This window comes from Saccopteryx bilineata, chromosome 2, assembly GCF_036850765.1.
Source record: "Saccopteryx bilineata isolate mSacBil1 chromosome 2, mSacBil1_pri_phased_curated, whole genome shotgun sequence".
Taxonomy (NCBI): Eukaryota; Metazoa; Chordata; class Mammalia; order Chiroptera; family Emballonuridae; genus Saccopteryx; species Saccopteryx bilineata.
In genome coordinates, this window is record NC_089491.1 from 352,346,389 (window position 1) to 352,364,938 (window position 18,550).

At 42.2% G+C, this 18,550-nt stretch overlaps 1 protein-coding gene across 6 annotated transcripts in view; it reads right to left on the bottom strand.

Moving 5' to 3' along the window:
* Positions 1–18,550, bottom strand: part of BCAS3 (BCAS3 microtubule associated cell migration factor) — a 633,266-nt gene that overhangs the window by 590,345 nt on the left and 24,371 nt on the right. For all 6 annotated transcript variants that reach the window (XM_066262741.1, XM_066262742.1, XM_066262738.1 and 3 more), the window contains exon 5: positions 10,849–10,955. In XM_066262741.1, the coding sequence (XP_066118838.1) occupies positions 10,849–10,955 (107 nt within the window). The remainder of the gene's footprint in view (positions 1–10,848; positions 10,956–18,550) is intronic.

Below are 18,550 nucleotides of genomic sequence, written 5' to 3' on the forward strand. Positions count from 1 at the left end.
CTCTCTCCAAAATGAATAAAATGTAAAAAAAAGCAAAACAACTTCCTTCCACAGAATCATAAGTCAGCTGTGTCCAAAGAATATTTGTTTTCGAGTAGAAAAACATCAAGACAAGAAAGATTCCAATTTACAATAATAAATTTCAAACTCATCTAATTTTCAATCTGCTTTAGCAGACTGCCTATATTAAATCAACAAAAGTCACCTAACGTCACTATTGAAACACATTAAGGCTAAATTTCAGATGCAAAACTTCTCTCATAACTTAAGAAAAATACTTTAGGCTGACCAGGCGGTGGCACAGTGGATAGAGCGTTGGACTGGGATGTGGAGGACCCTGGTTCAAGACTCTGAGGTCGCCAGCTTAAGCGCAGGCTCATCTGGATTGAGCAAGGTTCACCAGCGTGAGCCCAAGGTTGCTGGCTCAAGCAAGGGGTCGCTCAGTCTGCTGTAGCCCCCCCCCCCCCCCCGTCAAGGCACATAGGAGAAATCAATCAATAAACAACTAAGGAGCCACAACAAAGAATTGATGTTTCTCATCCCTCTCCCTTCCTGTCTGTCCCTATCTGTCCCTCTCTCTGATTCTGTCTCTGTCACACACACACACAAAAAAAAAACCTTAGAAAAAAATACTTTCCTCCACTTAATATGGGTGAATTCCAGAAGTTATTTCAATATTATTCTTCATTTCTGCTTTCATTCACTTCATGACACCCAGTGCTCTTCCAAAGCAGATGAATAAAGAACCATCCAGGTCCTGGCCAGTTGGCTCAGCGGTACAGCATTGGCCCAGCATGTGGAAGTCCCAGGTTTGATCCCCAGACAGGGCACACAGGAGAAGCGACCATCTGCTTCTACACTCCTCCCCACTCCTCTCCTCCCGCAGCCATGGCTCAAAATGTTTGAGCAAGTTGGCCCAGGCACTAAGAATGACTCCATTGATTCATCTCAGGCACTATAAAATAGCTTGAATGCTGAGCAAAGATGCAGCAGACCCAGATGAGTAGAGCATCACCCAACAGGATGCTTGCCAGGTAGATCCCAGTCTGGGCACATGTGGTCTCTGTCTCCCCGCCTATCACTTAATTTAAAAAAATTTAAAAAAAAGAAAGAATGAAAAAAAGAAAGAACCATTCATTTCTTCTAGTTCCAGTAATAAGAAAGGGGACCAAACTAAATAAGGCCCTATTCTCTACAAACTCTGGGGTTCATATTCTCTGGGGTTCCTATTCAAACTCTTTCAACTTGCCTGTTATCCAAATCACTGACTTCATATTGCTCCCAAATGAATCCATAAAAATTGTTTTCCTGGCTAGCAATCTTGACATGGCAAGGTCTACTGGCACCTAACTTTAATAAACAATAGACTAATTGGTATTTGCCTCAAATATGCCTTTGCATGTTTTCTCTAAAGCTTTTAGTGTAAAGGTTACACTAAAAGCTTTAAGGCAAGCATTTACTTTCAAGGGAACATCTGCACTTCTCTTAGTTCAATGTGTTAGCGACACCTAGTGTTACATCTTTGAAATATATTCAAAGTTGCAAGAAAACATTACAAATGTTAAGTTATTGAACGTACGATATAGTTTTAAAAAATGCAACTGTTGGCCTAACCTGTGGTGGTGCAGTGGATAAAGTGCTGACCTGGAGTGCTGAGGTCACCAGTTTGAAACCTTGGGCTTGCCTGGTCAAGGCACATACAAGAGTTAATGCTTCCTGCTCTTCCCCCCTTCTCTGTCTCTCCTCTCTAAAATGAATATATATTTTTTAAAGGAAAATTTAAAAAAATGCAACTGTTATCTTCTAGGTGCTGTAACAAATATATTTTAAAGGTTTTTAATACACTAATCATTTCCAAGTACCGGGAAAAAACTAAGTAGCTTTTTTTTTTGTACTTTTCTGAAGCTGGAAACGGGGAGAGTCAGACAGATTCCTGCATGCGCCCAACCAGGATCCACCCGGCACGCCTACCAGGGGGCGATGCTCTGCCCCTCCGGGGTGTCGCTCTGCCGCGACCAGAGCCACTCCAGCGCCTGAGGCAGAGGCCAAGGAGCCATCCCCAGCGCCCGGGCCATCTTTGCTCCAATGGAGCCTCGCTGCGGGAGGGGAAGAGAGACAGAGAGGAAGGAGAGGGGGAGGGGTGGAGAAGCAGATGGGCGCGTCTCCTGTGTGCCCTGGCCGGGAATCGAACCCAGGACTTCTACACGCCAGGCCGACGCTCTACCACTGAGCCAACTGGCCAGGGCCACTAAGTAGCCTTTTAAACATAGCAGATAAGTACAGAACTATGTCACAACTTCTACGAAGTACTATCTTGGGTTTCTCGTCTATGGAAAATTTTAAATAAGAACACCTTACTTACATAATAATATTACAATTTTTGCCTTATATAATTGTTTTGTTAGAAACAAATTATACTTTTACTTAGAAATTAAGGCAGTGATTCAACTGCCTTATCTAATCTTTAACTTAAGTCTGTCTTTTCTTTAAACGAGGCTACCTTACAACAGAGAGCACCAGTCCCAGGTCTTCGGAAACATCTTTGACTCCTTCTCTTCTAAATGTTTGATCAGTTACCAAACAACAAACTGAATTCAGGCTCTCAACATCTCACATTTAGACAATGCTGGAACTGATTCCTAACTGGCCTCATAACCTTTTCTTTTCTCCTTATTCTTCATTCATCCTGCTTCCACTACAAAAATAAATCTTTATTAAATATGGATTTGGGAATGTATCTCTGCTACTCAAAGATTTTTAATGAGTTCATTCTAGCTCAAAGATTAATACATCAACTCCTCATCCTGCACTTCTTGAAATTTTTAAATCTCATCTCATGTCAAAAGAGAGAGTATAACCACTAAAATGAATGTTAATAATCATAGAGATGTTACTTCTGTTAAATAATACCTGACTGCACAATGTCTAAAACAAACTTCTTGTCATAAACTCCTTCTCCCACGGGATCCCCTGTTGATAGTGCTTGTCAAACCATGTTATGAAGGCCCAATTATTATTTCTATTTAATTTACACTCTGAAACAAACAGACAATTCTGTAAACTATAAACACATGTCTAGATATTGTGCAACTGGCAAATCACTATTTTCTAAAGCTTATTCTCATATTCTGTACTTACACTGTTGCAGAAACAGACATTTCACTGACCAGCGCCAGAGCATGGTTCACAATTTAAAACCAAATTCACTCTCTCTCCACCCAAATCTGTTCCTTATAACTTTCCTATTTTTACAAGAGCCATAGCTGTCTCCCTCTATTCAAAGTCCGCCAAGTGGCTTCTACAATTCAAATTTTTAATGGTAAAAAGAATTATATGGAAAATTCCTAAAAGATATTCAAATGACCAACAGATACATTAAAAAGTGCTCAACCCTATTACTCACCAGAGTAATACTAATTAAACCCACAAGATATCACCCCCATCAGAATAGCTAAAATTAAAAAGATGAGTGCCTGACCAGATGCTGGCACAGTGGACAGAGTGTTGGACTAGGACGCAGAGGACCTAGGTTCAAAACCCCGAGGTCGCCAGCTTGAGCACAGGCTCATCTAGTTTGAGAAAGAAGTCACTCGGTCTGCTACAGCCCCCCGGATCAAGGCACATATGAGAAAGCCATCAATGAACAGCTAAGGTGCCACTACAAAGAACTGATGCTTCTAATCTCTCTCCCTTCCTGTCTGTCCCTATCTGTCCCTCTCTCTGTCCCTGTCACAAAAAAAAAAAAAAGAAAAAGATGAGCAATGTTCTGTTGGCAAAGATATGGAACAATTCACACATTGTTAGGGGAAATATAAAAGTTAGTTGTACTGCCTGACCAGGCGGTGGTGCAGTGGATAGAGTGTCGGACTGGGATGCGGAAGACCCAGGTTCGAGACCCCCAGGTTGCCAGCTTGAGCGCGGGCTCATCTGGTTTGAGCAAAAGCTCACTGGCTTGAGCCCAAGGTCGCTGGCTCGAGCAAGGGGTTACTCAATCTGCTGAAGGCCCGCGTACAAGGCATATATGAGAAAGCAATCAATGAACAACGAAGGTGTTGCAACATGCAACGAAAAACTAATGATTGATGCTTCTCACCTCTCCGTTCCTGTCTGTCCCTGTCTATCCCTCTCTGTCTCTGTAAATAAATAAATAATAAAAGTTGGTTGCACTGTTTTGTTATAAAACTAACCACACTGCTATGCCAAGAAGCAGCTGTTCCACTTGTAGGTATTTATCTAAGAGAAGTGAACACAAATGTTTACACCAAGACTGAAAAAAATTCTTCACAGAAGCTTTATTCGTAATAGGCAAAAGCTATGAAAGAACCAGTGATCCATCATTAAGAGAAGGAAAAAACTATGGTATATTCATACCTTGGGAAACTATTCAGCAATAAAAGAAAACAAACAACATGGGAGCATCTCACACACAAACATTATGCTGAGTAACAAAAGCTTTACACAACAAGAGTGCATACTGTGTACTAGTCCAGGAAGTTCTAAATAGGGAAACTACCCTGGATGGCGCAGAGAAAAATTACTTGGAAATAGGCATGAGTAAAATTTCTTTTAATTCTTTCTTTTTGTGTGTGACAGAGACAGATAGAGGAACAGACAGAAAGGGAGAGAGATGAGAAGCATCAATTCTTCCTTGTGGCTCCTAGGTTGTTCATTGACTGCTTTTTCATATGCGCCTTGATGGGGGCGGAGGTCTACAGCAGACTGACTGACCCCTTGTTCAAGCCAGCAACCCGAGGTTCAAGCTGGTGAGCTATGCTCAAACCAGATGAGACCTCGAGGTTTCAAACCTGGGTCCTCTGCATCCCAGTCTGACGCTCTATCCACTATTCCACCAACTGGTCACACTGAGAAAATTCTTGAGGGATAATCATATTCTGTATCTTGACAAAGATGGGAGTTACTTACAAGTGTGCACGTGTGAAAGCTTACAACATTTACACATTAAGATGTGTATTTGGGTGTAAATTTTACTTAACAAAACTAAACAAATATTGAACTCCAGTTAATACGCACACAAAAGTAGTTAAGGGAAAGTATGGTGATGTTTGCAATTTACTTTGAAATGCGTTGACTAAAAATGGATAGATGGATATGAGGTAAAGCAAGTATAATTTTTTAATAGTACAATCCAGGTGGTGGGTATACATGTTTTCACTATACAACTGTTTCAACTTTGCTCTATATTCAAAATTTTTGAAGACCTTACAATAGCCCACCACCTCTAAGACATCATCTCATAGCATTCTTAACCTTGTCCACCCAGCTCTAGCTAAATTGCCTCCTTGCTGTTCTTGAATATAGAAAACATAATCTACTTGACCAGGTGTCATAGTGGATAGAGCATATCTGTCTGGGGTGCCAAGGACCCAGGTTCGAAACTCTGAAGACACCAGCTTGAGCGTGGGATCATAGACATGACCCCATGGTTGCTGGCTTGAAGTCCAAGGTCACAAGCTAGAGCAAGGGGTCACTAGCTTGGATGAAGATCCCCCAGTCAAGGCACATATAAGAAAGCAATCAATGAACAACTAAGGTGCCACAACTATGAGTTGATGCTTCTCATCTCTCTTCCTTCCTGTCTGTCTGTCCCTGTCAATACCTCTCTCTCACACTAAAAAAAAAAACAAAAAAAACCCATAATCATACTGGCTTCAAATGTTCCTACCTTAAAAAACTCATAAGGATCACTCTCCTCCATACTTCTGCTCAAAGGGTCCTAGAGAGAGGCTTTCCCAGACCACCTTGTACAATACAGCACCATCACAACCCCTCACCACAGCACTACCACCAGCGGGCATGGTATATGCTTGTTTATCACCTTCACTGCCCTCCATCCCACCTTCCTAAAATGGCAAATTCCGTATTTTCTTTTGCTTATTGTTGTTTTCCCAGCACCCTGAACAGGCTCTGGACTGTAAAAGGCAATAAATCTTTGCCACGTGAATGAATTAGTACATAAATGAGTAAAAATGGCATGGCTTTACAAGAATGCAATTTGCCTTAGTAGATCTACTTTTATTAATCTCCACAAATTACATGATCACAAAGATATTTATTTCAATATTGTTTAAGAAGAAAACAAGAAATCTAAATCAATGTCGAACTTTAGACAAAAGTCCGTATCTACCGCAGAACCACTAACTTTACTGTTTGCTGTCCCATCTTACCTTGACTAAATTTTAATTACCATACCTTCTGTAATACTTACTTATTATAATACTTTATTATTTTCTTCACATTACAATTTAAGTTGTATAGAAATTTATTTTTATTTATATCCATCTAGCCTGACCAGGCAGTGGCACAGAGGATACAGTGTCAAACTGGGATGCTGAGGACCCAGGTTTGAAACCCCGAGGTCGCCAGCTTGAGCACAGGCTCATCCGACTTGAGTGCAGGCTCTCCAGCTTGAACCTGGAGTCGCTGACTTGAGTGGGGGATTACAGACATGACCCCACGGTCACTGGCTTGAGCCCAAAGGTGGCTGGCCTGAAGACCAAGGTCGCTGGCTTGAGCAAGGGATCAAAGCAAATACAAGAAAGCAATCAATGAACAACTAAGATGCTGCAATGAAGAATTGAGGCTTCTCATCTCTCTACTTTCAAGACTGTCTGTCCCCATCTGTCTTTCTTTCTCTCTCTCTCACTAAAAAAGTAATAATAATAATAAATAAATCCATCTGTCCTACTAGCTCTATTAGAGCAATGACTATCTCTAAACACATTTTTTTATCCCAGGCATTGAATAAATGAACACCTTATAAGTCCTCATAGTTCATGGCACCAAAACAATCTCCGTATAAGATTAGGAAAAAATAAATAAAATGTAAGTATATGACACTTTCAAATAACTGAAACACATACTAAGATAACAATAACTAATAGAAATGAAAGAGTTAAAAAGAACTGCTGTTATTTTCATGTTAATCCCATAAAAGTATTTGGGGGTTTTTTAGTCCATGTATATGTATAACGTTTTTTAAATTAAAGATTTTAAACAGAAGTATTTATATTTACATTACCAACTGCCTTATAACCCAGCAATTCCACTTTTGGGAGTTTATCCAAAGAAACCCAAAATAATAATTCGACAGAATACATGTATCCCTAAATTCATTACAGCGTTATTTACAATAGCCAAGATTTGGAAGCAGCTCGAGTGCCCATCAACATATATATGGATAAAAAAAACTGTGGTACAAGGCCCTGGCCTGGTAGCTTCAGTTGGTTAGAGTGACATCCCCATATGCCAAGGTTGCAGGTTTAATCCCCGGTCAGGATACAAAGAAGAATCAACCAATGAATACATAATTAATTAAACAACAAATTGATGTTCCTTTCTCTCTCTCTCTCTCACTAAAAATAATCTTTAAAAAAATTTTAAAGCTGTGATACATTAATGAAATACTACTTGGCAGTGACAAAGAGGATTTTACCCTTTGCGACAACATGGATGGGTCTCAAGAGCATTATTCTAAGTGAAATAAGCCAGTAGGAGAAAGGCAAGTACCATATGATTTCACCTGTAGGTGGCAGCTAATGAACAAAATGAATTAACATGCAAAACAGAGATAGACTCACGGATGCAGAAAAGAACTCACAGCTGTCAAAGGAGGGTGGGGGGCAGAATGAAAAAGGTGAAGGGATTAAGCAAGAAAATACAAAAATTCATAGACAGAGACAACAGTATGGTGATTACCAGAGAGAAAGGGGGATAGGGGAGAGGTATAATAGAAGGTAAAGAGGGATGACGGAAGGAGACCTGACTGGGTGGGGTGAACACACAATACAGATGATGTACTATAGAATTGTACACCTGAAATCTATATAATTTAATTAACCAATGTCACCCCAATAAATTCAATAAAAATTTTTAAATAGCAAATATGATTTATGATCTGCAAAGATCCCTAAGAGCCAGGATTATTCCTAGGTTGACCAACATAAGCTCCCCCCTCTCTAGCACATGGGAACACTTAAATGATTACTGAAAAACTGGTGATAAACAAGTTTCATAAGGGTTCAGTTAGAGTAATGGATAACAGTCACAGTAGTCTATAAAGATGAATATTTGAAGGTACACTGCAACCTTTTATAACAAAAACTAAAACTGCCAGACTACCTACATAGTGTGTCTTCTGCAATCACATCTGGAAAGGAATAAAGTATAGCTCGGAGGTCATGGACTCTGAGTATGAAGTCAGACAGAACTGAGTTTGAATTCCACTTCTACGTCTTACAAGCTGTGTGCCCTTATTACCTGTAAAACAAGTTAACTTCTACCTCACAGTATACAGTAGATGAGATAATATAAAGCTCTTGGAACATAGGAAAAGCTCAATCAATATAACAAAAGGAGCCTGTTTTCACACACTGCTTCCTCATTACCAAAATAGTCCTCACAGTGTTATACTACTACAACAGTAAACAACTAGTCAATGAAGATTCCATGAAGAAAACATTATTCAAGTCTCTCAAAATACAATCTGGGCATAAGAACTACTTTGAAGAAGTAATATTTAAATAACTCAGAAGATCTTTAAGTTAGAGCTAAACACAAGTTGCCTTTGGAACCTTTGGAACTATTAGAAGTGATGCCTCTAATTATAACCGAAACAAGTGGGCAGCCTGAGCACCACCAAAGGAATGTGCTCCATCCAGTCAACACCCCTCATTCACACAGGCTCCAACCTTCTCCTTTCAGTCTGACAACAAACAGAGTAATGCGTCAAAAGGTAGTCTCGGCCCTGCCCAGCTTGCTCAGTGGTGGAGCATCAGCCTGGCGTGTGGAAGTGCAAGGTTCAATTCCCGGTCAGGGCACAGAGGAGAAGTGACCATCTGCTTCTCCACTCTTCCTCTCTTTCTCTCTCTCGCTCTCTCTCTCTCTTCCCTTCCCACAGCCATGGCTCAAATGGTTCAAGCAAAGTTGGCCCGTGGCACTGAGGATGGCGCCATGGCCTTGCCTCAGGTGCTACAATAGCTCAGCTGCCAAGCAACAGAGCAGCGGCCCAGACTGGCAGACCCCTGCTGGTAGGGGGCTTGCTGAGTGGATCCCGATTGGGCACATGAGGGAGTCTGTCTTTGCCTCCCTGCCTCTCAATTTTTAAAAAAATGTCGTCTCTGTTAATAAGAAAAAAGTTATATTTACAAAATCCTTTCCTCTGATCACAAAATAGAAATAGTTCTCTTAGTAAAAGTTTTTAAAAACCACTGCCAGATTTTAAGTCCTTTGTCCATGCCTTTAGCATAGTACTTAAACTACACACTACACTGCAGGGCCTTGAAAAATGTCAGCTGCACATCCCAAAAGGCTAAAGAAAGAGGACACTAATTCCATGCCATACCTATAGGAAACGAGAGAGGGAGAAAGATAAGAAGCATCAACTCATAGTTACATCACCTTAGTTGTTCATTGATTGCTTTCTCATATGTGCCTTGATCAGGGTAGGGGGTAGTAGCCAAGCCAGTGACCCCTTGCTCAAACCAGCTACGTTGGACTCAAGCCAGCAACCATGAAGGCATGTCTATGATACCACACTCAAGCCGGATGAGCCCACACTCAAGCCGGATGAACCCACACTCAAGAAGGCAACCTCGAGGACCTTAGGGTTTTGAACTTGTGTTCTCAGCATGCCAGGTCAACACTCTATCACTCCACCACTGCCTCGTCAGGCCTATATTAGGCAATTTAAAAAAGATATTTATGGTTTTCAATAATAGGGAACAAGTTATATAAATTAAGGAAATCCAAATAGATGATATGCAGCTATAAAATCCAATAAAGTAGCACTCAGAATATTGACTCTATGAGTAAAAAACAGCAAGTTATAGACTAATATGCTCTCATATATTAGGAAAGAACATAGGGGGAGAAATATATATATAAATATATGTATGTATTATGTAATATATTATATATGTTTATAGTAAACATATATATACACTTTTTTATCATAAAGTATAGCTATAATAAACCTGAAAACTGCCTAACCAGGCGGTGGCAGAGTGGATAGAGCGTCGGCTTGGAACACTGACAACCCAGGTTTGAAACCCCGAGGTCGGTGGCTGGAGCACGGGCTCATCCGGCTTGAGTGCAGGCTCACCAGATTGAGCACGGGATTGCTGGCTTGACCGTGATGTCATAGACATGACCCCATGGTCACTGGCTTGAGCAAGGGGTCCCTCACTCTGCAGGAGCTCCCTGGCCAAAGCACATATGAGAAAGCAATCAATGAACAACTAAGGAATTGATGTTTCTCATCTCTCTCCCTTCCTATCTGTCTGTTCCTATCTGTCCCTCTCTCTGACTCTCTCTCTCTCTCTCTCTCTCTCTCTCTCTCACACACACACACACACACACACACACACACAAATGCATGTAAAGTGATTCCCACAATTCCTGGCACAATTTTTTTTTCTTTTCTTTTTTAGATTTTATTTATTGATTTTTGGAGAGAGGGGAGAGAGATAGAGAAAGAGAGGGAGAGGGAGAAAGGGGGGAGAAGCAGGAATCATCTACTCAAAGTAGCTGCTTCCTGTATGTGCCTTGACTGGGCAAGCCCAGGGTTTCAAACCTGGCGACCTCAGTGTTCCAGGTCAACGCTTTATCCACTGTGCCATCACAGGGCAGGCTCCTAGCCCAATTTATAAATAATTTACAGCATCTCTGACTTCCCACATGCCCCATATTCTTTGTACCTTGCATGGTATTACACACATAATAATATCTAAAGCAACTACTGTGAAAATACATGGATGAGACCTTTTGAAAGAATCACCAGATTTCATATCAGCTGGCATGCAGGGAAGAGTCAGCCATCCTCATACTTACAGGGATGCTCCAGACCTGCATTCCATCACTGTAGCCAATCATAACCAACAAAGGCGGCTCATTCCCAGTGCTGTGGATTTCATGAAATTCCAGATTTCTTGATGTATCTGCATTAGAATTAAGTAACAGAGAAATTTAAAAGATACAATGTCAATCAAGAAAGAACACACTTTGTAAATGCCATTAGTGCTACAACAGTTTTAATTGTTTTTAACTAAAAGTTAAGTGAAGAAGTATCTGGAAGACATTATTTAAAAGAAAATAGTTTTTCATTTCATTTATCAGCACAAATAAGATTTTAAAAAATCAAACTTTCACTAGAGAACTAGAGAATATTAATATCAGAAACAAAACCATCTGTAAATAACAAATGAAAATGAAATAGTTTACCAATATTAAGTAACTATAACTATAAAGTATAATCATCTAGAATTTCTAATATCTGTGAATTCGTCAACGGAAGAAATATTGATATGTCTGAAAACACTGGGCATATGGTCCACTACCAAATAATTATATGCACTATGTAATCAACTTTCCCAATTCATATCAGTTAATATTAAGTACCAGTTATGTAGATAGACAGTATTATAAAACATCCTTATTGACAAAACTATTGCACCCCAGAAAATTACTACTTATAGAATTCTATTCTCAGATCACAACTCTTCCTTCCACCAAGTTTGCTCAACTAACTTCCACTGTGATTCATTCACTGATTTTTTTTTTTTTTATGAAGTGAGAAGCAGGGAGGCAGAGAGACAGACTCCTGCATGTGCTGGGATCCACCTGGCATGCTCACCAGGAGGCAATGCTCTGCCCATCAGGGGCATTGCTCTGTTGCAACCAGAGCCATTCTAGCGCCTGAGGCGGAGGCTATGGAGCCATCCTCAGCGCCTGGGCCAACTTTTCTCCAATGGAGCCTTGGCTGTGGGAGGGGAAAAAAGAGATAGAGAGAAAGGAGAGGGGGAAGGGTGGAGAAACAGATGGGCGCTTTTACTGTGTGCCCTGGCTGGGAATCGAACCCAGGCCTTCCACATGCTGGGCTGACACTCTACCACTTGAGCCAATCAGCCAGGGCCTCATTCATAATTTTATTAAAACCTCCAGTTCCCTGACACCCCTACTTTCTCCCTTCAGTTTCACTTTAGACTCTTTCCTTCTCTTACAGTCTTTGATCAACCATCTCAGTAATTTGTTAATAATCTATATTCTCTTATTCCTTTGTGGGATCTCTACATGGCACCCAGATATCAAAACCCCAATCCTAGATGAACCCAACCCACTATCCTAGCATGTTCTATGGTAGCAAAGTACTGACACAGAAAAATCACAGTCAGACAGAATTGGTTCCACTATAAATTATCTCCACAAACCTCCACTGAACCCTCAAAACTGTACAACAAATTTATTGTTTCTATAATTTCTTCGATGACTTTCTTAAACTTTATCTAAGCCCTCAGTCCACCCACTCTCTGCTCACTCAGCTCACTTGTCTCAGACTGCACAGGGAAACTAGAAACTTCCTGTTGCCAAAGATCGATGGGCATCAGTAGCAGCCTCTTCACCTTCCATCCTATTACAAATAGTTGTCTTCCCTTCTGTCTCAAGTGAATTCCTCCACCTGTGCTTTGGATCCCAACCTCCACCATCTTCTCAGGACCCTTTTCCAATCATTCCTTGTCAAGGTCTCCCATTCCTTCCATATTAATGGGTGTTTTCAAGGAGCATTTAACTTGCTGAAGTGTCTCCTATCCTTTCAGATTTTTCAAATAAATCAGTACCAAGAGATTTTAGATATAAATGACAGATAAAATTAAACTCTGAAAGATATTTTCATGATCACACCATAGGGAATGATTTCTTAACAGGACATAAAGAGAAAAACTCTTAGCAAAATAGTTTGGCCAAGCCTGCTCATCCTTTCTAACCTTTCCTGGCACCATGAAACGGGATTCTTGGGGCAGGGGAGCTGCCCTGCAGTCTCTCTTGGCTTGGAGAACCACCCCTATCGCTCAGCTGAACTGTTACAACTATTGACACTCTTCAAAAGGTTCCGCTCTGAACCCTGTCCAGGCACTGCAGGCTCCAATGGACATCTTCAAATCCAGAGAATGGAGGGGCAAGAGCTTCCCCTGTGTGGTGCCAAAACCAACAAAGCCCCATGGATCAGATTAAAAATTTCTCTTTTCCTGCCTGACTTGTGGTGGTGCAGTGGATAAAGCATCAACCTGGAACACTGAGGTTGCCGGTTCGAAACCCTGGGCTTGCCTGGTCAAGGCACATATGGGAGTTGATGCTTCTTGCTCCTCCCTCTCTCCTCTCTCTCTCTCTCTCTCTCTCTCTGGTCTCTAAAATGAATAAATAAAATCTTTTTTAAAAAAAAAATAGTTTGGCCAATTATACTGCATTATTTTTTACATTAAAATGAAGTACTACTGTTAATCATGGCCACTCTTACCACAGGAGTAAAAAGGCAAGTCACATGGGAGACTCACAGCAATCATAATCCCACAAGGATTCATCCAGTACAAATAACAAACAAAACTATGGAATATAAGTCATTAGAAAAATCAGCAAGAGACATGAAGAAGCACTTCTGAAAAAGGATATTTAGCCTGAACAGGCGGTGGCACAGTGGATAGAGCATCGAACTGGGAATGTGGAGGATCCAGGTTCGAGACCCCAAGGTCGCCAGCTTGAGCACGGGCTCATCTGGTTTGAGTAAGGCTCACCAGCTTGAGCCCAAGGTCGATGACTCAAGCAAGGGGTCACTCAGTCTGCTGTAGCCGCCCCAGTCAAGGCACATATGAGAAAGCAATCAATGAACTACTAAGGAGCTACAATGAAGAACTGATGTTTCTCATCTCTCTCCCTTCCCGCCCGTCTGTCTGTCCCTATCTGTCCTTCTCTCTGACTCTCTGTCTCTGCCCCCCCCCAAAAAGAGGATATTCAAGTGATCAATAAATATAAGCAGTGGCTCAACCTCATTTGTTATAATCAAGGAAATGCTAATTAAAAACCACAATGACAAAACTAAGTATTGGGAGAATGTGAAGCAAATGGGTTGCTTAATCACCACTGGTAAATATAAATTAGTACAACTACTTTGAAAAACAGTTTGACAACATATCAAACTGAAGATACCACCCCCTTTGACCAAGCAGTTCCACTCCAGGTACACACATACTCATTAGAAGTATAAGCACACACATATACACTGAGACAATCAATCCAAATGTCCAAAAGAATGGACAAACACAGTGCTATATTGATACAATGGAATACTATTCAGAACAAAAAGAGAAAGGAGCCTGACTAGGCGGTGGCGCAGTGGATAGAGCGTCGGACTGGGATGTGGAGGACCCAGGTTCGAGACCCCGAGGTCGCCGGCTTGAGCGCGGGCTCATCTGGCTTGAGCAAAAAAAGCCCACCAGCGTAAACCAAGGGTCGCTGGCTCCAGCAAGGGGTTGCTCAGTCTGCCGGAGGCCGGCGGTCAAGGCACATATGAGAGAGCAATCAATGAACAACTAAGGTGTTGCAACGTGCAATGAAAGGCTGATGATTGATGCTTCTCGTCTCTCTCCATTCCTGTCTGTCTGTCCCTGTCTATCCCTCTCTCTGACTCATTCAAAAAAAAAAAAAAAAAGAGGAAGGAACTACTACCATACACTATAACATAGATGAATCTCACAGACATAATGAGCAAAATAAGACAGGCACAAGACTATATATTGAATAATTCTATCTATATGAAATGCAAACTCACTAACCAATTAGCAACATTCCATGTCTTATCCTAGGTATTGGTTATATAGGACATTAGATTTATAAAAATTCTATTGACTGACCTATACTTTTGTGTTATTTACCTTGATATATTTGCACAACAAATAAGGTTTGGGGTTTTTTTTGGTTTTTTTTTTGTATTTTTCTGAAGCTGGAAACGGGGAGAGACAGTCAGACAGACTCCCGCATGCGCCCGACCGGGATCCACCCGGCACGACCACCAGGGGCGAAGCTCTGCCCCTCCGGGGGGTCGCTCTGTCACAACCAGAGCCACTCCAGCGCCTGGGGCAGAGGCCAAGGAGCCATCCCCAGCGCCCGGGCCATCTCTGCTCCAATGGAGCCTCGGCTGTGGGAGGGGAAGAGAGAGACAAAGAGGAAGGAGAGGGGGAGGGGTGGAGAAGCAGATGGGCACCTCTCCTGCGTGCCCTGGCCGGGAATCGAACCCGGGACCCCCTGCACGCCAGGCCGACACTCTACCACTGAGCCAACCGGCCAGGGCTAACAAATAAGGTTTTTAAAAATCGTAAGTTAAGGCCCTGGGTGGTTCAGTGGTATAGCATCGGCCTGGCTTGCAGGAATCCCGGGTTCCCGGGGACTCCTGTGTGGATTGAGGAATGGAGGGGGTCTTTACTGGTGCTCCACCATAAAATTCCAGACTGATATGTTTCTGGGAGAGGTGGAAAGTGCAGTTAGAGCAGGTATTACATCTAATTTGGTATCTAGGGCTTTTAGTGCTGATGATGCCATTTTGGGATTGTTTTTTGTTTTGTTTTGTTTTTGTTTTTTTACAGAGGCAGAGATAGATAGGGACAGACAGACAGGAACGGAGAGAGATGAGAAGCATCAATCATCAGTTTCTCGTTGCGCGTTGTGACTTCTTAGTTGTTCATTGATTGCTTTCTCATATGTGCCTTGACCGTGGGCCTTCAGCAGACTGAGTAACCCCCTGCTGGAGCCAGCGACCTTGGGTCCAAGCTGGTGAGCTCTTTGCTCAAGCCATATGAGCCCGCACTCAAGCTGGTGACCTCGGGATCTCGAACCTGGGTCCTTCCGCATCCCAGTCCGACGCTCTATCCACTGCGCCACCACCTGGTCAGGCGGGATTGTTTTTTTTTTTAACAGCAGCTAGGAGGTTGTGACTATAGCAAAAAGTTACTTGGGAGGAGTGTTAGGAACAGAAACCATCCTGAAATGTATTTTGGGTGAATGGGAGAAGAAAAATAGATGACATTTATAAACAACTCTATCAAGGAATTTAGCTTCTAGAAGGACAGGACAGTGATGAAGTAAAATAAAGTGAGAGGGGTAGTAGTGCTTTAACTTACGATTTTTTGTTTTATTTATTTTATTTATTTATTTATTTATTTATTTGTATTTTTCTTAAGTTGGAAATGGGGAGGCAGTCAGACTCCTGCATGCACCCAACCGGGATCCACCCGGCATGTCCACCAGGGGGCGATGCTCTGCCCATCTGGGCCGATGCTCTGTTGCATCCAGAGTCATTCTAGCGCCTGAGGCAGAGGCCACAGAGCCATCCTCAGCGCCCAGGCCATCCGCAGGATCCTAGTCGGGTGCATGCGGGAGTCTGTCTGCCTCCCCATTTCCAACTTTGGAAAAAAAAAAAAAAGATATCCCAGGCCAAAAATAGTCCTTTCTTTTCTTTGTGAATAATTCCTTTGACCCACCCTTTCTCTTATAAAAACCTTCCATTTTGTACAAGCCCTTAGAATATCCTTGTGGTTGCTGGTAGGGATGCTGCTCAATTCCTGAATCACTTAATAAAGCAATTTACTCAGTTGAATTATTTAACATTGTTGAATCTCACACATGCTTTTCAAGCATGTCTTCTTTACACTATTCAGCAGCTATAACCAGTGCTCACCATTTTCTCCTTAAAATAACTCCCCTTTGTTTCCCCCGGCATAAACTTCTGGTTTTCCTTATATCTCTCTAAGTCACTCCTTCACCACTTCCTCTGATGGCTTCTCCTTGTCTAACTTGTCATTAAATATTGGAGTTACTGCCTGACCAGGCAGTGGCGCAGTGGATAGAGCGTCGGACTGGGATGTGGAGGACCCAGGTTCGAGACCCTAAGGTTGTCAGCTCGAACGCGGGCTCATCTGGTTTGAGCAAGGCTCACCAGCTTGAGCCCAAAGTTGCTGGCTCGAGTAAGGGGTCACTCGGTCTGCTGTAGCCCCCCAGTCAAGGCACATATGAGAAATCAATCAATGAACAACTAAGAAACCGCAACAAAGAATTAATGTTTCTCATCTCTCTCCCTTCCTGTCTGTCCCTATCTGTCCCTCTCTCTGACTTTCCCCGTCTCTGCCTCAAAAAATAAAATAATAGAAAAATTTAAAAAATATATATTGGAGTTACTTTTCAAAGCCAGTTCTGTGGACAAAAAAAAGGGGGTGTAAAGCCAGTAGCAGCAGCCATCATCACAGTCACCTTGCACATGCAGGTTTGCATTGGATTCGAACAGTCGGTAAAGAAACAATGGAGCCAAAAGCTGGTGGGCCATCATCTTTAATCCTAGCTTGCACCAGGCGGGCAAGTAAAAACACACACTGGGCTCCAAAACCCACTCACATTCAGTGCTCACAAAGCTACTGACTTATCTAAGTTTCCTAGAATCAAAGGTTTCTAGCTCACCAGACTCATTCACCTCTGTTCCCCATCTCCTTCCTTCTCCCTGCACAAACGCTGCACAAACTGGCTTCTCACTCAACACTCCACCATCTTGGCTGCTTCTCCTGGCCACATGGCCTCTTTCTTCTCTCCTCTCTGCTCTCTCCTCTAATGATAATCTCAGGAACCAAGAGCACAAGCTCCGGTTCTGCCCCCTCTTTATAGTGTAGATTCAAAACCTTTAATCCAATATACAAAATAGGGAAGTCTCTAATACAAAGTCACTTCTCTGAGGCATGATTGGATTGTACCACTCCACATCAAAAAGGGTGGGAAAGGCTTAATCCCAAAACCAAGCCCCAGGCTACAACGATCCTGCCTGCCCACAGCCCACAGAGACACACATTAATATCACCTGGGCAACGGCCTCCTAGTGGGCAGCGCCATCTTTAACAAAGTGAGCATAATATACTTTATCTGCCCAACAGGTACTTAACAACAAAGCCAGTGATCTTGGGGTTTCAAACCTAGGACTTCAGCGTCCCAGATCAACACTCTATCCACTGCACCACCACCAGTCAGGCGACAAAGGTCAATCTTGACCTAACTGGTCCTGCCTATTGTAGTGGGGAAAAGGACTAAGACTGTGAGGCACTTGTGGGACATTTAAGTGAAGATGTCTAGGAGGTAACTGAAACAGGGACCCAAAACCAGAGCAAACAGCACCGTGAAGTAGCTATTATCTCTGTATACCTCACACATTTCCCACTCGTTGCCTCCCTCCCACTTTTCTGGTAACTGCAGTGCTCTTACTCCCCACCAGTCAAGCACAGAGATAAGCATGTAACCAGCTGAACCAATTTTGTAGAGGAAAAAGGGGCCACATTGTGAACCTGACAAGCTCAGGGGAGGCCTGCAAGGTGGCCTCACAAACTCAGAGCTAAAGTAATCACCCAGGATGGTTTAAAATGAAAACTTTCTAACTATAAGCAGTTCAGAGAGGGTAGTCATGTCCTAGGGCGGTATTTCTCTCTAGCAAAGGTCCACACTTACCTTAATTGAGCCTATCTGTTATCTTTTTGCATCTACAAAACATACTTGATAACATACCTTTAAAATGGAAGAGTAATCTACTCCAGCCCCCTCAAGGCACAACCAACCCCAGATCAGAAACCACAAATCCCCGTCCCTCATTGTTATTATCATTTTAGTTGTTAACTGGTAACTATCCTATGCCTGCATATATAAGTATGTATCTATATTCCTTTTACTTTTTATCCAG